We start from the raw sequence: 23,410 nt of genomic DNA, 5'->3' as shown, positions 1-23,410 counted from the left end.
CTGGTTTCAGATGAAATCAAGTGTCCTGACCATGTGGAAGAAATGACTTGTTTTGATCTATAGTCGTCCCTCGCCAAGTTGCGGTTCACTTTTTGTCGTCTTGTGGATTTTTTAATCATACAATTTTATTTCCCTCTTGCTGATACCGCAGGAATCCCGAGAGAGAAGATGAGTGATGCCGGGATGGAAGTATTTGGGCTGGCCGCACCCTACCTGCGCAAAACCGAGCGGGAACGAATCGCGGCCCAGAACATGCCATTCGACGCCAAGGTGGCTGTCTTTGTACCCGACCCCAAACACGAGTACGTGAAGGGCAAGATAACGAGCCAAAATGGCACCAGCGTCAGCGTGGAGACGGAAGGCGGCAAGGTGGGACTATTTGGGGGGCCCTTTTCGTCCCTTCCCTAACTCAGTGCTAACCTATCTGCTGTTTGCCTGTATGTGCCATGGCAGACTGGCGACCAGTCAGTTGTTTGTCAATATACGTATACCCTTGTCATAAAATCCACTCCAGTACATTGTTGTGTTCAGATGGTGATGGTGCACCAGGACGACCTTCGGCCCATGAACCCGCCAAAGTTCGATAAAATCGAGGATATGGCTCGTCTGACGCATCTTCACGAGCCGGCCGTGCTCTTCAACCTCAAAGAGCGATATGCTGCCTGGATGATTTACGTGAGGGAAAGCGCCTTGGGAAAGCCATTTGAACACTTATTCAGAGTGCTAATACTTTGTCTGCTTCCCCTAGACATACTCTGGTCTTTTCTGCGTGACCATTAATCCGTACAAGTGGTTGCCCGTCTACAACCCCGAAGTGGTGGCGGCTTATCGCGGGAGGAAGCGTCAGGAGGCCCCCCCGCACATCTTCTCAATTTCTGACAATGCCTACCAGTATATGCTCACAGGTGAACTCCATCAAATACTGTAGACCACAGGTGTCAAACTCAAGGCCCGGGGGCCAGATACGGCCCACCACATCACTTTATGTGGCCCGCGAAGACAAATTGTGCATCAAATTCGTGTGTCATTACTAGAATTGCAAATTGTCTTCACTTTTAATAATATCTTTTTTTTTTAATATTTGACCAGTTTTTACTCGTCTGATTTGAAAACGAGTTGTCAGTTTGTTTTGTAGCTTTTGCCGTATATAATATGAGGTGCTCATACATTTATTTGGGTTGACAGTCATAATGGCAACCTAATCAAACCCAAACTAACTTTGCATGTAATTTCTATTTTCAGATCGAGAGAATCAGTCTCTCCTCATCACGTGAGTTATGTGCAACCTCACCACTTTTCTAAAAATGTCCCACTTGCCCACATCTAGTGGCATGCTCATTGTCCCTTTATGGTGTTAGAGGCGAGTCCGGCGCGGGCAAGACAGTCAACACCAAGCGAGTGATCCAATATTTTGCGACAATCGCATCGTTGGGAGACTCCAGTAAGAAGGAGCAACTTCCTGACAAAGTGCAGGTGAAGCCTTACAAATAGGAGTAAGCATATTCAAAAATTTGAGCTGAGTTCAATGTCCTCACTATCAGGGAACGCTAGAGGATCAAATCATCCAAGCCAACCCTCTGCTGGAAGCTTTTGGGAATGCCAAGACTGTGAGGAATGACAACTCATCTCGATTTGTGAGCTCCGACTCCACCTGTTTCCTCGGGATCATGTCACAATGTGCCTCTAATCTTCAATAATGAGAACCTTTCATTCATCTACACTGCACATCTTCAATTACTATGCAAATCTATCTGCACGTTAAAAATTTGAGATGGCATTTTTTTTACAGTTATTTTCACCATCCAAATCTTTCCACCAAAAAAATACTAAAACAAAATCAACACATAAAAAGTCTGAAAATATATGAATTGAAATTCAAACTTAGGTGGCACAGATATGCTTTCATAAATCACAAACATCACAAGTGATTACAACAAAACTAAATGATGATTCCAAATCTTTCTGCAGGGGAAATTTATCCGGATCCACTTTGGGACTAAGGGCAAGTTGGCATCGGCTGATATTGAAACATGTACGTTTGCTTTCGTTGTCCATAAAATGCAACACAATGGATGCCCTTTCATTGCTAGCTCAATGCTAACAATAATGCAAAACCCTTAATTCGGGTTAAGGTAAATCAGCATCGATGTTATGGTGATGCTAACCCTTCAAAAAACTGCTACCTTAACATGACTGGAGCATCTAACACATATAGAGCATGTTTGATTTAGATCTGTTGGAGAAATCCCGGGTGACCTTCCAACTGCCGGCAGAGAGAAGCTACCACATCTTCTACCAGATCATGTCCAATAAGAAGCCTGATCTCATCGGTAAAACCTCACTTTAGATGACAAGCTGTGACGGTGCGCCGATCAAGTTGCTGTTGTTCCTCTTCCAGACATGCTGCTGATCACGTCCAATCCTTTCGACTATCCCTTCATAAGTCAAGGCGAGATCAGCGTGCTGAGCATCAACGACGCGGACGAGCTGATGGCCACGGATGTACGTTTTGAAACGGTCACATGCACTTTTAGTCGAATAGAATTGCAAGGGCTAAACTTGATGCCGTGTACCCCAGAGTGCCATCGACATCCTGGGCTTCAACGCGGAAGAGAAGCTTGGCATCTACAAGCTCACTGGAGCTGTGATGCATAACGGGAACATGAAGTTCAAGCAGAAGCAGCGTGAAGAACAAGCTGAACCTGACGGCACTGAGGGTAAAGTCCGACAGTGTTTTTCCATCAGAAAAATGCCAAATGACCACGAGACAACTGCTTCTAATCTCATCTCACAGTGGCTGACAAAGTTGCCTACCTCATGGGGCTGAATTCCGCCGACCTGCTCAAGGCTCTGTGCAATCCCAGGGTGAAGGTCGGCAATGAGTATGTCACTAAAGGCCAGACGCCTCAACAGGTACACTTCCTACATGCTTTCCATGTCAAACTACTACTAACCCACCTGGATTGATACCCTGCTGTGGTTCCCAGGTGAACAACGCTATGGGTGCCCTGTCCAAGGCTGTGTATGAGAAGCTCTTCCTGTGGATGGTCACCAGGATCAACCAGCAGCTTGATACCAAACTCCCGAGGCAACACTTTATTGGCGTGTTGGATATAGCAGGGTTTGAAATTTTTGAGGTAACCACAAACAGTCCTCTTGGTATTACATCTAATTCACCATGATGTCTCCAGTTCCTCAGTGCGCAACCCCCTGCCCATTATTTACAAACGTTCATAATTGGCCTATTGTCATTATTGATGAAATACTGTGTTAAATACAGATGAACAGTCTGGAGCAGCTGTGCATCAACTTCACCAACGAGAAGTTGCAGCAGTTCTTCAACCACCACATGTTTGTGCTGGAACAAGAAGAATACACAAAGGAAGGCATCGAATGGGAGTTCATTGACTTTGGCCTGGACCTGGCAGCCTGCATTGAGCTCATTGAGAAGGTCTATCGCGCGTTATCAGTCTTTTAAGCAACCCTTGTCACATTTCTGCATTGTTGAATTCCTGACTCCTTATCGACACTCAATGAATCTTGTCAACTTTCCATCATGCAGCCAATGGGTATCTTCTCCATTCTGGAAGAGGAGTGCATGTTTCCAAAGGCCACGGACATGTCCTTTAAGAATAAACTTTACGACCAACACCAGAGCAAGAACACCATCTTCCAGAAGCCCAAACCTTCCAAAGGAAAGTCCGAAGCTCACTTCTCACTAATGCACTACGCCGGCACGGTGGACTATAACCTCAGCGGCTGGTTGGAGAAGAACAAGGACCCGCTGAACGACACTGTGGTGCAGTTATACCAGAAATCACCCATCAAGTTGCTCTCCCAGCTCTTCGCGACATACTCCTCAGCGGACGGTCAGTTCTCTGCTCACAAATCGCAAAAGTAGCACAACCAAAACACACTATTTCATCACATGTTGGTTTGTCATTGTAGCTGATGGAAGCAAGAAAAGCTTCAAGAGAAAGGGTTCATCTTTCCAGACGGTCTCTGCACTTTTTAGGGTGAGAAAGTTTAGGAGAAAGAATCAAGTGGATAAGCAGTTTAATAACCAGTTGAACCATCTGCGGTGCTAGAAAATACTAAAAAAATAAATTAGTTAACCCAATCACGTATTAGTTGTTTTCTTCGTTGTTGACATCCTGCAGGAAAACCTCAACAAGCTGATGGCCAACCTCAGGTCCACACATCCACACTTTGTCAGGTGCATCATCCCTAATGAGACAAAGACTCCTGGTAAGGACAAATACGTTTGTCAGTGTGAAGACAAGCTAACACCAGGATTGTTCTCACAGGGGCGATGGACCACCATCTGGTTCTGCATCAGCTTCGCTGTAACGGGGTACTGGAAGGAATCCGGATCTGTCGGAAGGGATTCCCCAGTAGAATCCTCTATGGAGACTTCAGACAGAGGTAGCACATCTGCTGCCATGATCATACAGTGAACCCCCGTTCCGAAAGACTAAAAGCTCTGCTGTAGTGGGGGGTTTACTGTACTTTTGCACCAGGTACAGGATTCTTAATGCCAGCGCCATCCCTGAGGGACAGTTCATGGACAGTAAGAAGGCATCAGAGAAACTACTGTCTTCCATCGACGTGGACCACGCCCAGTACAGATTTGGATATACAAAGGTATTCAGCAGAAAGCTTAGCTGGTGGTTGCTCTTTTGCGCTGCTGCTGATGCTCTTAACTCCCTACAGGTCTTCTTCAAAGCAGGCCTCCTGGGCCTTCTTGAAGAGATGAGGGATGAGCGTCTGGCCGTGTTGATGACTCGTATCCAGGCTGTGGCCAGAGGTTACGTCACCAGGTTGAAGCTCAAGGAGATGGCAAAGAAAAGGTCTTTGAGACACAGACTCATTTCCCTAATTACAAAAATAACAACAGAACCACATTATCTTGTAACGGTCTCAATTTTGGGTTACCATGTGTGACTGCTGCCTTAAATGTCTACAATCCATAACTACAGTACTGTTGTAATCGCTAATGTTCATGTCCAAAGGGTTTGAGTTATTTGCTACTAAAATATTGTCCACGTTGGGCGCTCTCCAGAGAGTCCATTTTCATCATCCAGTACAACATCCGCTCATTCATGAACGTGAAGAATTGGCCTTGGATGAGGCTCTTCTTCAAGATCAAACCTCTACTGCGGTGTGCCGAGGCGGAGAAGGAGATGCAGAGTTTGAGAGAGGAACTTGTGCGGCTCAAGGAGGACCTGGCCAGGTCTGAGGCTCGAAGGAAAGACATGGAGGAGAAAACAGTGGGGCTCGTCCAGGAAAAGAATGATCTCCACTTTCAAATCCAAGCAGTATGTCAACACATATTTTGGGAAACATTTAATGTGAAGCTGAAGGAGGTCCAGAGCAGAGCTGGGGGACAATGACTTGACTCAAATTGCTTGATATTTAGTTTAACCATCCCTTGAATTGCAAAAATGTTGCGACAGTAACTTGGGACTTGCTTAAAACTTACTTGATGTACTGCAGGAACGGGAGAACCTGTGCGATGCAGAGGAGAGGTGTGAAGGTCTGATCAAGAGGAAGATTCATCTGGAGGCTAAAGTCAAAGAATTCTCAGAAAGGTTGGAAGAAGAAGAGGAGATCAATGCAGACGTTACGGCAAGGAGGCGAAAGCTGGAGGATGAAAGTGCGGAGCTCAAACGGGACGTCGACGATCTGGAGCTGATCGTTGCCAAAGTCGAGAAGGAGAAACATGCTACTGAAAACAAGGTTACCAACACATCTTCCAAGAATTTGCAACTCAGGCATTTGTATTCTATTTCTTCTGTTATGTAGGTCAAGAACTTGATGGAGGAGGTAACCATGTTGGAGGATAATCTGATGAAGTCCTCTAAGGACTATAAAGCCTTGCAGGAGGTTCACGAGCGGATGCGTGACGACCTCCAGACTGAAGAAGATAAAGCCAATGTTCTAATGAAGACAAGGATTAAGTTGGAACAACAGGTTGACGATGTAGGTTTCCCACAAATTCAGCAGGTCTGCTCCTCAATAGTGTCTTGATGAGGTGCAGACTTATTTGTCTCCATCAGCTGGAGGGCTTACTGGAGCAGGAGAAGAAAGTGAGAGCTGACTTGGAGCGATCCAGAAGAAAGATCGAGGGAGACCTGAAGCTGAGTCAGGAGACCATTATGGACTTTGAGAATGAGAAGATGCAGATGGAGGACGGACTCAATAAGTACCGTGTCTTATCCAGTTTTATATCGTTTTTGAGAGTATCTTCCATATAACATGTTAGATTTCAGTGCTATCTGAGGAAACTCAACTATATTCATTCTTCAGAAAAGATTTGGAAATCAGAAACCTGCACAACAAAGTGGAGGATGAGCAAGCCCTCACCACGCAGCTGCAAAAGCAGATTAAAGAACTTCAGGTTTGCTTGCAGACAGTACGCATATATACCACTCACTAAAATTTGGAGATGTCAGTGGTGATATTTTGGGATGATCTTAAAATGCGCTATAACTTTTACAAGTGGATTTAATTTGACCAACTGTTGAATGCACATGTTAAAGAACAGCAAGTTCTGCAAAAAGTACTAAAATAGTGCATTGAAAAGTTAAGAGAAGGTCAAATAATTTTTATCAATATTTTAATTTCACCACATAGCCAACTTTTTGTGAGTAGTGCATTTTTAAAAGTGTTCTTCATTGACGCTAGAGTGAAGCGAATGTTTTCCGTAGGCTCGCATAGGTGAGCTGGAGGAAGAAACAGAATCAGAGCGCGCCACCAGGGCCAAAGCGGAGAAGCAAAGGTCGGATCTATGCAGGGAGCTGGAGGAGATCAACGAGAGGCTGGAGGCGGCCGGAGGAGCCACCAACGCTCAGCTGGAGATGAACAAGAAGCGTGAGGCCGAGTTACAGAGGCTGCGTCGTGACCTGGAAGAGGCCACCCTACACCACGAAGCCGTCACCGCGGCTCTACGCAAGAAGCAGGCGGACAGCGTCGCACACCTCGGAGAACAAATTGACAATCTACAGCGAATCAAGCAAAAGCTAGAGAAGGACAAAAGTGAACTGAAGATGGAGCTCGAGGACATGGCGAGCCATATGGAGACTGTTGTGAAGAGCAAGGTAAGAAATTAAGGGATTTGCGTGAGAAGTTTCCCGTGCTAGAAGGCGCTCACAAAGTGGAACGTTCCAGTCCAACATGGAGAGGACCTGCCGCAACCTTGAAGAACAAAATAGCGAGTACAAGACCAAGGTGGACGAAGCCCAGAGAACCCTCAGCGACTACGCCACTACCACTGCACGACTGCAGACGGAGAATGGTCAGTTCATGGCACAGGTGACAGAAGTATTCAGAAAAGTATAGATACTTGGGTTGGACAAAAAAATGAAAGTACTGATTTAACACCAGCATTTTTTCCATCTTTTATACTCCAGTGAGATCTTGGTGCCAAGTTACATTTTTTGTGGTTTGAGTAGGCGAACTTTCTCGACTGGTGGAGGAGAAAGAAGCGGCGCTAAACCAGATGAACAGAAGCAAAGCAGCCATCAGTCATCAGATTGAAGAGCTCAAGAGACTTCTGGATGAAGAAATTAAGGTCTGCGGTCATAGTTGGTTGTGTGTTTGGGTGGGCTGGACCTCAAGGTTTGGAGAAGGTACATCATTGCATTATTTCTTTTTTTATATAGGAAAAAAATGCCCTCGCACACAGTTGTCAGTCTTCCCGTCACGACTGCGATCTTCTAAGGGAACAATATGAAGAGGAACAGGAGGCGAAAGCTGAACTGCAGCGTTCCCTCTCCAAGGCTAACTGTGACGTGGCCCAGTGGAGAAGCAAGTACGAGACAGATGCCATACAGCGCACCGAGGAATTGGAGGAAGCCAAGTAAGGACCGAGTTTGTTTTTCAATGCATACTGCATGCAAGCTCTCAATTTTATCAGTCAATATATTTGACCAGTCAATCGCTCCTTCCCCTTCAACTATTTCTCTGTGATCCACAGGAAGAGGTTGGTCCAACGACTGCAGGAATACGAGGAGTCGACAGAGATGGCAAATGCGAAAAGTGCGTCCCTGGAGAAGACCAAGCAGAGGTTGCAGGTTGAGGTGGAGGACCTGATGGTAGAGCTTGAAAGGGCAAATGCAGCCAATGCTACCTTGGATAAAAAACAGAGAAATTTCGACAAGGTATGTGGCCTTCAGATTGTTAGGCTTCTTCTTTATATTTCCTCTTCTTGTTCTTTGGAGTGAGACAATCGGATTTTGCAAAAAGACCTAAAATTTTGAGCTGACTTTTACATCTTCACCCAACAAGACGTCACCTCCATTCAACCTTTGTGGATAAGGCTGGTTAATTCTTGATGTTGTAGGTCCTGTCTGACTGGAAGCAAAAGTGTGAAGAGAGTCATTCAGATCTGGAAGTGTCTCAGAAAGAGTCCAGAGCTCTTAGCACTGAAGTCTTTAAACTCAAGAATTCATACGAAGAAGCTTTGGAGCACCTGGAGAGCATGAAGAGAGAGAATAAAAACCTTCAACGTAAGAGTGGAACACAATCGTGGAGTCATCTTATCTTGTTGAGACGTAGTGATTTTTACTCTTATTCTTTTACTCAGAGGAGATCACAGACATCAGCGAGAACATCGGACAGTCAGCTAAAATAATGCGCGAGCTAGAGAAAACTGCAAAGCAATCTGAGCAGGAGAAGAAAGACACTCAGGTGGCACTTGAAGAGGTTGAGGTTCGTGGCTACGTTTTTATTTTTAAGTTGGATCAATACTTTTTTTTATACACCAGTAGCTATTTGACTTCATATCTGTTCTTCCTGCAGTCATCTCTGGAACACGAGGAGGCCAAAATTCTTCACCTTGAACTGGAGCTGAACCAGCTCAAATTAGAGGTTGAAAGAAAGGTGGCAGAGAAAGATGAAGAGATAGACCAGTTGAAGAGGAACCACCAAAGGACCGTGGACACCTTGCAGAGCACCCTGGAGGCCGAGACACGCAGCCGTAACGATGCCCTCCGGATGAAGAAGAAGATGGAAGGGGACATAAATGAGATGGAGATTCAGCTCAGCCACGCTAACCGCCAAGCTTCTGAGGCCACAAAGCAAATGAGGAACCTTCAAATCCAGTTGAAGGTTTGCAAGCCAGTTTTGCTCGGAGAAACCAAAATACAGTGACACCTTGACTTATGAGTTTAATCAATTTCATGTCCAAGCTCACAACTTGCGAGTGGTCTCATGCGTGTGTGTGTATCTGTCGGTTTTCAATCACCTGAGTAAATTGTGTATGCTCAAGGACACACAAGTCCACCTCGATGAAGCACTCCACAGTCAGGAGGACATCAAGGAACAACTGGCCATCACAGAACGCCGTAACATTCTGATGACAACCGAGATTGAGGACGTGACGGCAGCTTTGGAGCAGGCGGAGCGAAGTCGCAAACTGGCTGAGCACGAATTGAGGGACACTAGCGAGAGGACTCAGCTGCTACACTCGCAGGTGAGGACATCAGACATTTAGCTTCTTGTGGTTGAGAACCTCATCCTGGGACTAAAACCTACACTTGGGATTTGACCAGTCTCTCAAGACTAGAACTTTCTCTTAGAAAGACAAGCCCCTAGTTTCAGGACTGTTTGACCCATGAACATTTTCTGAGTTATGCAATGAAAAGTCTTACCAATGTTATGATGCAGAATATCGGCCTCCTGAACTCTAAAAAGAAGATGGAGAGCGAATTGGCTCAGCTGCAGTCAGAGATGGAGGACACAGTCCAGGAGGCAAAGAACACAGATGAGAAGGCCAAGAAAGCCATCACAGATGTAAACGCCGCCATCCTTTTGTCATTCACGCCACCATCTGATTTACAGCTGACAAATACCTCACCCAGGCGGCTATGATGGTCGAGGAGCTGAAGAAGGAGCAGGACACCAGCGCTCATCTAGAGAGGATGAAGAAGAACCTGGAGGTGATGGTGAAGGACCTGCAGCAGCGTCTGGATGAGGCTGAAAGCCTTGCCATGAAGGGTGGGAAGAAGGAGCTCCAGAAAATGGACAAGCGGGTGAGAACATCTCAAAGATAACATAACAGCAAAGTCCAGCAGACCTCTGCATATTTGCTGTTAGGTACCCGCGGTTTAGTCCTATTTGCTGATTTTTTTGGTGAGGACGACCTATCCCTCATTATTTGCAGTCTACAAACAACACAGATGAATGATTTGAATTTCTTCAGGTTCGCGAGTTGGAAAAGGAACTGGAGGCGGAGCAGAAACGTGGCTGCGAGGCCATGAAAGTAGTACGCAAACATGAGCGGAAGATTAAAGAGCTGACATTTCAGGTCAGAGGGTCATCCTGGTGCCGAACGGCAGGTCCAAGGAAACATAATAATCCTAATCATCTTCCTCCTCTGTTCCAGGGAGAAGAGGAGAAGAAGAACGTGGCCAGACTTCAGGATCTAGTTGACAAACTGCAGCTGAAAGTCAAAGTATACAAACTGCAGAGTGAGGAGGCGGTGAGTGGTCCTGACCAATATTTTCATTCTGCACATAGAAGCAAGCATTACTTTGGCACCATCCTGTGGCAGGGTTAGGTATCTGAGGACTTTAGCTATCTCTGATCTTTAGGAGGAACAAACCAGCACCCAGCAGGCCAAGTTTCGGAAAGTACAGCACGAGCTGGAGGCGGCTGAGGAACGAGCAGATGTCGCCGAGTCGCAGTTGAATAAACTACGAGCCAAGAGCCGCGACATTGTCGGCAAAGTGGAGTAGAAAGATGTCTGATGTGCTACTTTAGCCAGCGGTGGGATACAGCGGTAAACAGACTTACAAGTATTTTAAGTTACAAGATGCAGTTTGGTCAACTTTTTTGCTTTGTTTTGCATAATAAAATATTCAAATTTGGAGTCTAGGTGTGGTCCTACTTTGGAGAGGCTTATGATAATAGTAATAATCGTCATACATTTTATTTATGTATCTTGTCAAAGTTGCTTGAATGAATTTCAAGCTCCAACATGTTCTCCAACCTTGTGCTTTCAACATTTGCTAATGTACGTATTTCTCCAATAAAAGCTTTTACAAGTGCTGTACCCAAAGTCTTGATATCGTGTGTAATCACAGCAACACTGACAGTACGTCTCACGTACCAAAGTGAAAGCGTGAGAAGAATGCCAGAAGAGTTAAACTTACGGCTGAGCACCTGTGTCTGTCAGCAGGGAGCTGACGAAGGTTGTACACGTCCAACATGGACAAGTAGAGGACAGACACCATCCGCCAACCTGTCAGCACGCTTGCTGGCGTCCGTTGGCCAAGATCAAGAGCAGGCTGACCGGATTGGTCATCCCATGAGAAGACATATGGACATAAAGACGTTGGTCCACTTGTGATGCACTGCTACCAGTACATGTAGGATAGAGTCAGAGTGCTGGCCTTCAATGACATTGTTCTTTTGCTGTGTTTTGATTGGTTGGTCAGACGGTAGAGAGGTTATGACTTGGATTAAGGCAAAGAAGTTCCCAGTGAAGTACCAGGAACCAAATTCAGGGGCCATCGCTGGTGTTCCCACTTGCAGTCCGCACCTCCTTAGGTTTCCCACACTCTCCGCAGCTAAATGCAGCCCGCATGTGTTGCCGTCGCCCTCTAACTTGGAAACAAGTTGGGCCTCTAACCTTGGGCCAGAGTTGTTCTTTTGTTTTTTTAGTTTATTTTTTATTTTAATGACAGGGGGGTCAATTTTTCAAGTAAACAGCTAAACTTTGCAGTTTAACAGTGCATCGGTGATGGCGGTTTCCCAACTGAAGCTCGCTCATTCTTAAAATTTGTCTCGCAACTCAAAGCAAATAAAAAAAAAAAACAAGCAGCGACAATGTTTATTACAGGATATCTTTACCTATCTATTGACCAGTTTTTTTTTTTATGTGGTAGGGATGCCTCCATCGTCTTTTTGCCTGGGGCCCCCTGGGGTGTCAAAAAGCCCCTGACCTTGGTTTTTACCTCGGACTCAAGAACCACCTGCTTCATCTCCTTCAAGACAGCTTTCTTGGATTTAGAGGCCTAAGCTTCTAGTAGTGGTCACACCACACTGATGTCTTCTCCCAAAACTAATGCCACAAAATAAAACCTGTAAACCCAAAAATATTTTTGGTCGGGTGGCTGGAAAGTATTTCAATGGGGAACATAATTTGATATCAGAGTATGTTTAAGCCACGATGTCAATGAAGTAGCCCGCAACAGTGATGAGTGGACATAAAAATAGAGCTGAAAGATCATCACCTGTCGCCAAAGATGTCTTGCTGCTAAGATCCCGGAAGAGCCATTTTAAGATGGCTAAGATTGGTAATGCGGCAGGATTGACATTAGAAAAGTCACATTGCCAAGTTTGGAATGTCTGCTTTGCGTGTGAAGCAAATGATGCTGATAAAAGAAAGCTCCTGCTGTCCACTCGTTGACTCACGCTGAAGCTTCTCAGTCAGACCGTTGACCCAAAGCACAGCCGACTGCGTCTCTCCGACACGTAGGTGAGTTGATTAGAAACCTCAGTGGGGGGAATCTGCCAGGTATGAAAGCGAAGCAAAATCTTTAGTGTTCCATGCTGTGGTGTGCTTTGATACTCCGATGTCTTGTCTGCAGGGGTTACCATGAGCAGCGATGCCGAGATGGCCCAGTATGGGCCGGCCTCCGTCTTTCTGCGCAAACCTGAGAGGGAGCGCATTGAGGCACAGAACCGGCCGTTTGATGCCAAGACCGCCTGCTTTGTACCGGATCCCAAGGAACTGTACATCCGAGGTGTGGTCCAGAAGAAAGAAGGTGGCCAAGCCACAGTGAAGACGCAAGCAAATGAGGTGATGAGAAGAGACATACGTATGTGTTAAGAAGTTTCCTTCTGGAAGTTGTGCAAAAGTAATCTAAAAGTGACATGTTGAACATAAGGTTCCCCTTTAACAATTTTGGGTTCAGCCTGAAATTTCAGTCCAAAGCCCAATATCCAGAACTTTTTGCAGTGGTGTCATTGTATTTTGCCCACTTTAGACTGTAACAGTCAAAGAAGAAGATTGCCACCCCATGAATCCGCCAAAGTACGACAAGATCGAGGACATGGCCATGATGACGCACCTCAATGAGCCGTCTGTGCTGTTTAACCTCAAAGATCGTTATGCGGCATGGATGATCTACGTGAGTTTGAAGCCAAGTCTGAGGCCTTTGTGGGATTTCCAGCTTTTGCCTCATAATTTGACACATTTGTGACCCTGCTCAGACGTATTCCGGACTCTTCTGCGTGACTGTGAATCCGTACAAGTGGCTGCCGGTGTATGACCCGGAAGTGGTGTCGGCCTACAGGGGCAAGAAGCGCATGGAGGCTCCTCCTCACATCTTTTCGGTGTCTGATAACGCTTATCAGAACATGCTCACAGGTGAATGTTCAGGATACTTTTTCACAGAACTATAAGCTTTGTGTACTAAATGAAACTGTCTCGTGTCCTGCCAGATCGTGAAAACCAGTCTGTGCTGATCACGTGAGTCACTTGCATGAACTCCAATTTGAGCTCTTGAGGATCTGTGCGTGAAAGTGTCACTGTGTTTCCACAGTGGAGAATCTGGTGCAGGCAAGACTGTCAACACCAAGCGTGTCATCCAGTACTTTGCGACAATCGCGGTGTCTGGCGGCAGCGATAAGAAGGAACAGACATCTGGAAAGATTCAGGTACGAGATTGAAACTCTCCATTGCCAAGTAGGAACGTTAAGGATTTCATTCTTGTGTTTACTAGGGAACTCTGGAGGATCAAATCATTTCAGCAAACCCTTTGCTGGAGGCATTTGGGAACGCCAAGACTGTGAGGAATGACAACTCTTCACGTTTTGTAAGTACAACATGTATTGGTATTTTGTTAGTCTTTTTTCCTATGTGAGAATCTTTTCAATTTTTCAGGGTAAATTCATCAGAATTCACTTTGCAACAACAGGGAAACTGGCTTCAGCTGATATTGAAACATGTAAGGTTATCTTTCCAAAGAGAAGCGTCCATTCCATACTGAGTTACCAGATACCACATGTTCTATGGTCCAGATTTGCTGGAGAAGTCAAGAGTCACGTTCCAGTTGTCGGACGAAAGAAGCTACCACATCTTCTACCAGATAATGACTGGACACAAAGCAGAGCTGATTGGTAAATGATGATGAGTGTGATGAGGCAGATTAATGATATTTAAAGAAATGTAACAATCTTCTTTTCTCTCTGAAGAAATGATGCTCATAAGTACAAACCCATACGACTTCCCCATGATCAGTCAGGGGCAAATCACGGTGGCCAGCATTGACGACAAAGAAGAGCTCATGGCGACAGATGTGAGCTCGCTTTATTCAATGGTGTACAGATGCCTCTCAACCAACCACTCTGAACTCCCTTTTGATCCAATAGACCGCCATTGACATCCTGGGCTTTACCAATGAAGAGAAAATGTCCATCTACAAATTGACTGGTGCTGTGATGCATTATGGAAACATGAAGTTCAAGCAGAAGCAGCGAGAGGAACAGGCGGAGCCCGATGGCACTGAGGGTGAGGCTGCAAGTTCTTTGCGTTGACATTGAAAGACACAGACAAACACACAGTTGCTGTTTGTCGCTTTGTCGTTCAGTGGCCGACAAAGTGGCCTTCCTCATGGGGCTGAATTCCGCCGACCTGCTGAAAGGCCTCTGCTACCCCCGCGTCAAAGTGGGGAACGAGTATGTCACCAAGGGCCAGACCGTGCCCCAGGTACCTCAACAACCAAGTCATCCGAATGCACTTGATTTGATTGAGAACAAAAATCGTACTGAAATAAACTATTCTTACTCAAGGTGGCCAATTCAGTCGGCGCCCTGGCCAAGTCCGTCTATGAGAAAATGTTCTTCTGGATGGTGATACGCATCAATGAGATGTTGGACACCAAGCAGCCACGGCAGTTCTTCATTGGTGTGTTGGACATTGCGGGATTTGAAATCTTTGACGTGAGTTGGGACACTCATTTTGGTCTGTTAATATTGGGACTCGAATGCTCAAGGTCACCTCCTCCTATAGTACAACAGCATGGAGCAGCTGTGCATCAACTTCACCAACGAGAAGTTGCAGCAGTTCTTTAACCACCACATGTTTGTGCTGGAGCAAGAAGAGTACAAGAAAGAAGGCATCGACTGGGAGTTCATCGACTTTGGCATGGACCTGGCCGCCTGCATTGAGCTCATTGAAAAGGTGAGATACACGTCAACAAAATGTTTACTATCAAGCAGCATTTCAATTCCTTCTTAAATCCCCAGCCGATGGGCATCTTCTCCATCCTTGAAGAGGAGTGTATGTTCCCCAAGGCATCAGACACTTCCTTCAAGAACAAACTTTATGACCAACATCTTGGGAAAAATAATGCTTTCCAAAAGCCCAAAGTAGTCAAAGGCAAGCCAGAGGCTCATTTCTCCCTGGTTCACTATGCCGGAACTGTGGACTACAACATTAGCGGCTGGCTGGAAAAGAACAAGGACCCGCTGAATGAATCTGTGGTGCAGCTCTACCAGAAGTCCTCTTTGAAACTGCTGTCTTTCCTCTATGCCAGCTTTGGCGGGGCTGACGGAGGTACAAAATGTGTTCAGCGACCTCCATGTTTCAGCTGAGTGTCCTTAAAACACTTTGTTTCTGTCTCGTAGAGTCCGGTGGTGACAAAGGTGGGAAAAAAGGGGGAAAGAAAAAGGGAGGCTCTTTCCAGACGGTGTCTGCAGTTTTCAGGGTACCAAGAATTTATGTTTGCATATACGTGACTTGGACCATCCCCCACAAGAGCATGTGTACCCAACTATTTTTCAGGAAAATCTCGGTAAACTGATGACTAACTTGAGGAGCACCCACCCTCACTTTGTGCGTTGTCTGATTCCCAATGAGGTTAAAACACCAGGTACCATTGAATTTAGGATTAAAATAAAAATAATTGATTCAACCATTAGTTTAACAATTCTTTCCTGCAGGTATCATGGACAATCAATTGGTAATCCATCAGCTACGCTGCAACGGTGTGCTAGAGGGGATCCGCATCTGCACGAAGGGATTTCCCAGCAGGATTCTCTATGCTGATTTCAAGCAGAGGTCATTCAAGTGCCAAAATCGTGTTATGTTAAATCACTGCAGATTGTAATGGTCTTCATCCAAAACGAGCAGATACCGCATCTTGAACGCCAGCGCCATTCCTGAGGGACAGTTCATCGATGGCAAGAAAGCTTCTGAGAAGCTTCTGGGTTCCATCGACGTTGATCACACTCAGTACCGCTTTGGCACGACCAAGGTAAGAGTCCCTCATGTTGGGCTGACCTTTTCTAACAAGAATTGCCTCTATTTCCAGGTCTTTTTCAAAGCTGGTCTACTGGGAACCCTGGAGGAGCTGCGAGATGAAAAACTCGCTTCTCTCGTGACGCAGACGCAAGCTGTCTGTCGAGGTTATCTCATGAGGAAGGAATATATCAACTTAATTGCCCAAAAGTATGGGGATCAATCCCTTTTCAATATGACAATGAAATGATTTCTGCACAGACCAACCTATGTGATGTGCATATCTGACAGAGATTGTGTGTGGATTCTACAATACAACCTGCGCTCCTTCATGAATGTCAAACACTGGCCATGGATGAAGCTTTTCTTCAAGATAAAGCCTCTGCTCAAGAGCGCAGAGACAGAAAAGGAGATGGCCACCATGAAAGAAGATTTCATCAAATGCAAGGAGGACCTGGTTAAATCAGAGTCCAAAAGGAAGGAGCTGGAGGAGAAAATGGTTTCTCTGCTGCAGGAGAAGAATGACCTTCAACTTCAAGTGCAATCTGTGAGTTTTGCTTTACGTCCAATCTGATAAAAAAAAAGGAAGAAAGAAAGAAAGAAAGTTTTTGCCATTTATTGACTTCCCTCCTCAGGACGCTGAGACCCTCTCTGACGCAGAAGAACGATGCGAGGGTTTGATCAAAAGCAAAATCCAGCTGGAGGCCAAACTCAAAGAGGTGACAGAGAGGATGGAGGATGAGGAGGAAATAAACTCAGAATTAACCACCAAGAAGAGAAAACTTGAGGATGAATGTTCCGAGCTTAAGAAGGACATTGATGACCTTGAGATCACTTTGGCTAAAGTGGAGAAAGAGAAACACGCCACTGAAAACAAGGTTTGGGCAGTCGACTGCGTGATGAGGTTATTTCAACTATGCTCAGAACAAAACTTGAAAGTGATTTGTTCTGAAGGTTAAAAATCTGGTAGAGGAGCTGGCGGGCCTGGAAGAAAGCATCAGCAAACTGAGCAAAGAGAAGAAGGCCCTTCAAGAAGCCCACCAGCAGACCATGGACGACCTTCAAGCCGAGGAAGACAAAGTCAACTCGTTGACAAAGGCCAAGTCAAAGCTGGAGCAGCAAGTGGATGACGTGAGTTGCGACTGGATGTTCAGGTGCTCTCAAACAAGCCAGGCTAATCCATCTGACTGCTCTTCAGCTTGAAGGTACCCTTGAGCAAGAAAAGAAGACTCGCATGGACCTGGAAAGGGCAAAGCGTAAGCTGGAGGGAGACTTAAAAGTTACACAAGAATCCCTGATGGATGTGGAAAATGACAAACAGCAGTCTGAGGAGAGGCTGAAGAAGTAGGTGGACATAGGCAGGGGTCAAGGGAGAGGTTGCACCTGAAATATGACATTTATTTTCTCATCACCACAGGAAGGAGTTTGAAACCAACCAGCTGGTTAGCAAGATTGCGGACGAGCAAACCATCAACAACCAGCTTCAGAAGAAGCTGAAGGAGCTTCATGTAAAGACACTTTGGTTCACACATGAACCATACTGACAGTGACTCCTCCTTGATCCATCGCTTTCTGTTTCAAGGCTCGAATTGAAGAACTGGAGGAAGAAGTGGAAGCTGAGCGATCCACGAGGGCCAAGGTAGAGAAGCAGCGGTCCGACCTGTCCCGGGAGATCGAGGAAGTCAGCGAGAGGCTGGAGGAGGCCGGAGGAGCCACTGCCTCTCAGATTGAGATGAATAAGAAGCGTGAGGCTGAGTTCCTGAAAATCAGGCGTGACCTAGAGGAGGCCACACTGCATCACGAGGCCACATCTGCCGCCTTGCGCAAGAAGCATGCGGACAGCATGGCTGAGCTTGGAGAGCAGATCGACAACCTGCAGAGAATCAAGCAGAAACTTGAGAAGGAGAAAAGTGAGCTTAAGATGGAGATAGATGATGTAGCCACCAACATGGAATCTGTGGCAAAAACTAAGGTTAGTGCCGTAGGAGATTTCAGAATCCTGAGACCGCATCTCATATCTTGATGTGTTGATAATTGCACTTGAACAGGTCAACCTCGAAAAGACCTGCCGCTCTCTGGAGGACCAGCTAGTGGAGTTTAAGACCAAAAATGATGAAAACAGTCGGAACATTGCAGATCTCACCAATCAGAAGGCCCGTTTTCAAAATGAGAATGGTAAATGAACTCCATTCAGCAGCCGTATGGACGAAGTCAAACTAAGTCAAAATCTTCGTCTTATAGCCGAGTTATCCCGACAACTGGAAGAGCGAGAGAGCATCGTATCCCAGCTGACCAGAGCAAAGCAGGGTTTCACCTCACAAATTGATGAGCTCAAAAGACTCATGGAGGAGGAAACAAAGGTCATAAAAGCTGCTGACACATATACTAATAATTTGACCAATTCATTATGTTTTAAAACGATCTATCCCAGGATACGAACATGTCTATACCCCCACAGGCCAAGAACGCTCTGGCACACAGCCTCCAATCATCTCGTCATGACTGCGACCTCCTTCGCGAACAATACGAAGAGGAGCAGGAAGCCAAGGCAGAGCTGCAGCGTGTTTTGTCCAAAGCTAACACCGAGGTTGCTCTTTGGAGAAACAAATATGAGACAGATGCCATCCAACGCACTGAAGAGCTGGAAGAGGCTAAGTAAGCTCAGGCTCAAGGTTGGAATGATTCACCCCACTGAGTTTTGGCACTGTTATCTGCCACAGGAAAAAGCTGGCCCAACGTCTCCAAGAGGCAGAGGAACAAATTGAGGCTGTGAACTCAAAGTGTGCCTCGCTGGAGAAAACTAAACAGCGACTTCACAATGAAATGGAGGATCTTATGGTGGATGTGGAAAGGTCCAACAGCGTAGCAGCCGCACTGGACAAGAAGCAAAGAAACTTTGACAAGGTACCTGGATCATAAAACGGAGGTCAATCTCTAGACTTCCTGTCATGAATGAAAAGGACAACCATGTTTTGTTGAGTTCAGATTCTAGCAGAGTGGAAGCAGAAGTATGAAGAGTCTCTGGCAGAGCTGGAAGGCGCTCAAAAGGAATCGCGATCATTGAGCACGGAGCTCTTCAAACTGAAGAACTCGTACGAGGAGGCCCTTGATCACCTGGAGACACTGAAGAGGGAAAACAAGAACCTGCATCGTAAGCTCAAGAGTTACGAATCAACTTCTGAGACCATTTAATAAAAAATGCCTTCTGTCTAAACTCAGAGGAGATCACGGATCTGACTGAACAGCTCGGAGAAAGCGGGAAGACGATCCATGAATTGGAGAAATTCAGGAAGAATGTTGAAACCGAAAAATATGACATGCAAACTGCGCTGGAAGAAGCTGAGGTGAGCATCATACACTATGCCATCAAACGTTTGAAAGAAGACAAACTATTTAGACAATGTTCACTTGTTCAGGCCTCCCTGGAACAAGAGGAATCCAAGATACTCTGTATCCAAATGGAGCTCAACCAAGTCAAAGCCGACGTAGACCGTAAAGTGGCGGAGAAAGACGAAGAGATTGACCAGCTGAGGAAGAACAGCCAACGAGTGGTAGAATCCATGCAGGCCACTCTGGACGCCGAGGTCCGTAGCAGAAATGATGCCCTGAGAGTTAAGAAGAAAATGGACGGAGACCTGAATGAGATGGAGATCCAACTGGGCCATGCTAACAGACAGGCTGCTGAAGTGATGAAACAGTTGAGGAACGTGCAAGCGCAACTGAAGGTTTGATCACTTTCCTGGCCCAGATCTTGGCAGAGGAAATACCATTCTGACCAAAAACTCCATTGTGTTCTCAGGAAGCCCAAATCCACTTGGACGACTCCCTTCGAAGTCACGACGACATGAAGGAGCAAGTGGCCATGATGGAGCGCAGGACCGGCTTGTTGCAGGCTGAGATCGAGGAGCTTCGAGCAGTCGTGGAGCAAACAGAGCGGAGTCGCAAATTGGCGGAACAGGAACTTATCGATGCCAGCGAGCGTGCAGTACTTCTTCATTCCCAGGTGGTTTTCATCACAAGATTTGACCACCCAAATGTAGTCTCCTACGTGTATTTTCACCACCAGCGTCTGGTTTGGCTTTGATAGAACACCAGTCTCTTGAACACCAAGAAGAAGCTGGACACGGATGTTACCCAGCTTCACGTTGAAATAGAGGAAGCAAGTCAGGAGGCCAGGAATGCAGAGGAGAAGGCCAAGAAAGCCATCACTGATGTAAGTCAACAAATGATTTATTCACAAACTGAAACAAGCACATGGCTAAGCTGGTCTCCCAAGGATGCTGTTGGGCTTCATACTTGAAATTGGAATCATGCTGCTGTGGTCCTTGCAGGCCGCCATGATGGCTGAGGAGTTAAGGAAGGAACAAGACACCAGTGCTCACCTGGAGAGGATGAAGAAGAACCTGGAGGTGACTGTCAAAGACCTGCAGCACCGCCTGGATGAGGCAGAGAACTTAGCCATGAAGGGCGGAAAGAAACAGATGCAGAAGCTGGAGGCCAGGGTACGACCATGTGTATACTAGTATATCATCTAAGACTTTTCTTTTTACCTTGAACTTTAGCTTACTTGTCTGCACTAAATGTTCCTAAATAGGTTCGCGAGCTGGAGACCGAACTGGAAGCTGAGCAAAAGCGCTCGAGCGAGTCCATCAAGGGAGTCCGCAAATACGAGAGGAAGGTCAAAGAGCTAAGCTACCAGGTAAACCCTGAATCATCCTTTGACTATATTCTGCTCATAGAAGGTTTTTTGCTGAATGAAATTTTGTCTCTACTAGGTTGATGAAGACAAGAAAACCAACATCCGATTGCAGGACCTGGTGGACAAGCTGCAGATCAAAATGAAAGCCTATAAACGTCACGCTGAAGAAGCTGTGAGTACACCACCAACTTTTAAAAATCCACACATATGTAACTATTTATTAGGGGGCTGTAACAGGTTAATGGCATTTTGATGTACTTCTCATTCGTCAAGTTATTATTTCACTACTGTGCATCTACTCTTTTGTCTTTTATTCATTCATCAGGAGGAGCAGGCCAACATGCACATGGCCAGGTTCAGGAAGTCTCAGCATGAGCTGGAAGAGGCCGAAGAGCGAGCTGACGTGGCCGAATCGCTTGCCAACAAGATGCGAGCCAAGACCCGTGACATCGGGCCAAAGGTAGCAGACATGTTTGCTGCATATTAATTATCAAGGTCATTACAAAGGGCTGTGCAATGTACAGTATACCATTCAGATCAGTTCACGATAGATATACCTATATCTAATAAAAACATTTCAAAAAATCATATTCATATGCTGATTATAAAAGGAATAAATATGTGGCGGTCGGTGCAGGCTTGTTTTTCTACTTCTAATTGGCTGTAAAAATTTCTTCTATTAGACATTTGGCTTGGCTAAATGAAGCTCTGCCCTCACTTCAACATAGTTCCACAAAAACATACACAAAATATACATACACACGCTAAAAGCAGTGAAGCCAAGATAAACGTTACAAGGGCAAGTTCTTTGACTGTCTCTGATCAATTAAAAATATTTTGTGGAACAGATCTCAGAATCTTGGCTCCAAATGTCGGTTGTAGCTTCTAGATGTGTTTTAGGGCAGCAGAGAAGGACTTTCTTACTTACCTTCCACCACAGTAAGCTTGATTAACAGTTCTGCTTGTTGTTTCAGGCACCCGAGGGACAAGCAGAGTAGCAGAATGTGGACCCAGATGCCCACCATAGCCGCTGCCATTTCATCACATCTTAATCATTGCATGCTTAGTCATTTAATTGTGTCTTAAAAATAGATATTTAATAGTAAAAAAAAACCATTAATCAAAACAACAATAATAACATATATAATAATAAATTAAACAAATAATATCACACATTTAACACACGCGCGCACACACGAACAGCACCAACTAAAAAAACGGCATTACATTTAATACTCACCAAATCTGCTGTTTCTTTGAACCTTTCTCTTTTATTATTGTTTCAAGAGCCCACCGTGTCTCTATGTTTCAACAATGAGTTTTTATTAGCCGCAGTGCTAATGATGAGCTAGTAAACCGTATTGGAGCTAGCTAATAGCCAAAATGAATTTTACTAACGCTGACCGTCCATCACTTTATTCATCCAATCAGGGGACGCATAAATGGATACGTCACAGACCTGTGAAACGATGTCATTCACTCCGAATCTGATTGGTCAAATAATCAGTTCGTTGGGGAAATTTTGTTTAACACCTGGCAACACAATGCTGACATCTGATTGGCTAATTGTTTCTACGTTCCCCATCGAAGCAACGATAGTCTCAATTACAACACAAAATACATATATATATGAAAAAAAAACAATGATAATGATCCCAGACGACTGGACCTGACGCTGACCAGTGTTTAATCCCCAAATGAAAAAGGTTAGTTACTATGTCTAATCTAAACTTCACACAGATTTCATGGACATTGCTGACAGACGATGCTAACTTGCTACACAAGCTAGGCTTCCCTTAGCATTCAGTTTCGTGCAATCATTTAATGTTCACGTCAGATTCACATTTATCATCTCTATTTGTGCCTCCATGTAGTTGCTTTTATTACATGTTCAGAAAAATAAACATTGAAAAACATTTGTTGTTGTCCCCCTTGCTACAACTACACTAATAATAAATATTTTTAACAGATTGCAGTTTAAGTTGCAGGGAAACAAGAGGCAAATTGTTATTTTCAACGTTGAATTGATTGCAGTTAGGGCAAAATACTTGCTTAATAAAATAATTGTGTTTAAAGCCACGGTGCAAGGAATTGGAACCATTCAAACTAGCACCAAACGAAGCACTTGTATGATTGTGACATAACCTCACTGAAATCTGACATCCCAGCAGCATTTCTAGTTGATGGTGATGAATAATTATTTAATTCGCTGAATCAGGGGTGCAGCAGTTAAGTGATTAAGGCAGCTAATCTTGTTTCAACCGGGCCAGTTTCCCTGGCCAGTAAATTTTTCGGTTATCTCAGGGCAGCACATATTTTCTTCTATAATTCTTGTGGTTGGCGGCAGATGTGCTGATGTGATTCGTAGTGAGCGGACAGCTCATAAATCAACGGTGGCAAGGAAGAAGGAGGAAAGGAACGTTTGAGTGATGATGCCGCTCCAGTCAAGTCAGGTACGC

General features: G+C 45.3%; 2 protein-coding genes across 3 annotated transcripts; both read left to right on the top strand.

Annotated features, from left to right (window-relative positions):
* Positions 1–158: 158 nt before the first annotated feature.
* Positions 159–11,056, top strand: LOC119126328 (myosin-4-like). 2 transcript variants are annotated; one of them, XM_037257525.1, is made up of 38 exons: positions 159–369; positions 532–675; positions 749–905; positions 1,243–1,270; positions 1,359–1,473; positions 1,542–1,634; positions 1,969–2,032; positions 2,232–2,330; positions 2,399–2,502; positions 2,579–2,717; positions 2,795–2,913; positions 2,988–3,137; positions 3,281–3,451; positions 3,563–3,869; positions 3,949–4,016; positions 4,161–4,248; positions 4,308–4,425; positions 4,521–4,644; positions 4,714–4,850; positions 5,063–5,318; positions 5,497–5,739; positions 5,806–5,982; positions 6,060–6,205; positions 6,310–6,400; positions 6,711–7,100; positions 7,171–7,297; positions 7,455–7,573; positions 7,665–7,861; positions 7,979–8,162; positions 8,345–8,510; positions 8,588–8,712; positions 8,803–9,111; positions 9,272–9,475; positions 9,670–9,795; positions 9,864–10,034; positions 10,205–10,309; positions 10,388–10,483; positions 10,596–11,056. In XM_037257525.1, the coding sequence occupies exons 1-38, from the start codon at positions 169–171 to the stop codon at positions 10,737–10,739; spliced, it is 5,802 nt and encodes a 1,933-aa protein (XP_037113420.1). In that variant the 5' UTR covers positions 159–168; the 3' UTR covers positions 10,740–11,056. The 2 variants fall into 2 exon arrangements, with proteins under 2 accessions (XP_037113420.1, XP_037113419.1); XM_037257524.1 differs by having other exon boundaries at positions 10,205–10,483.
* Positions 11,057–12,604: 1,548 nt separating this feature from the next.
* LOC119126330 (myosin heavy chain, fast skeletal muscle-like) lies at positions 12,605–22,867 on the top strand. Its single transcript, XM_037257526.1, has 39 exons — positions 12,605–12,808; positions 12,996–13,139; positions 13,222–13,378; positions 13,453–13,480; positions 13,554–13,668; positions 13,734–13,826; positions 13,895–13,958; positions 14,032–14,130; positions 14,206–14,309; positions 14,383–14,521; positions 14,601–14,719; positions 14,803–14,952; positions 15,023–15,193; positions 15,259–15,568; positions 15,640–15,719; positions 15,797–15,884; positions 15,955–16,072; positions 16,145–16,268; positions 16,326–16,462; positions 16,544–16,799; positions 16,888–17,130; positions 17,207–17,383; positions 17,451–17,596; positions 17,670–17,760; positions 17,835–18,224; positions 18,301–18,427; positions 18,494–18,612; positions 18,711–18,907; positions 18,973–19,156; positions 19,238–19,403; positions 19,472–19,596; positions 19,669–19,977; positions 20,052–20,255; positions 20,340–20,465; positions 20,584–20,754; positions 20,847–20,951; positions 21,028–21,123; positions 21,277–21,411; positions 21,926–22,867. The coding sequence occupies exons 1-39, from the start codon at positions 12,605–12,607 to the stop codon at positions 21,947–21,949; spliced, it is 5,835 nt and encodes a 1,944-aa protein (XP_037113421.1). The 3' UTR covers positions 21,950–22,867.
* Positions 22,868–23,410: the final 543 nt, after the last annotated feature.

This window comes from Syngnathus acus, chromosome 8 (assembly GCF_901709675.1).
Source record: "Syngnathus acus chromosome 8, fSynAcu1.2, whole genome shotgun sequence".
Lineage (NCBI taxonomy): Eukaryota > Metazoa > Chordata > Actinopteri > Syngnathiformes > Syngnathidae > Syngnathus > Syngnathus acus.
This window is presented reverse-complemented; position numbering and strand designations above follow the sequence as displayed.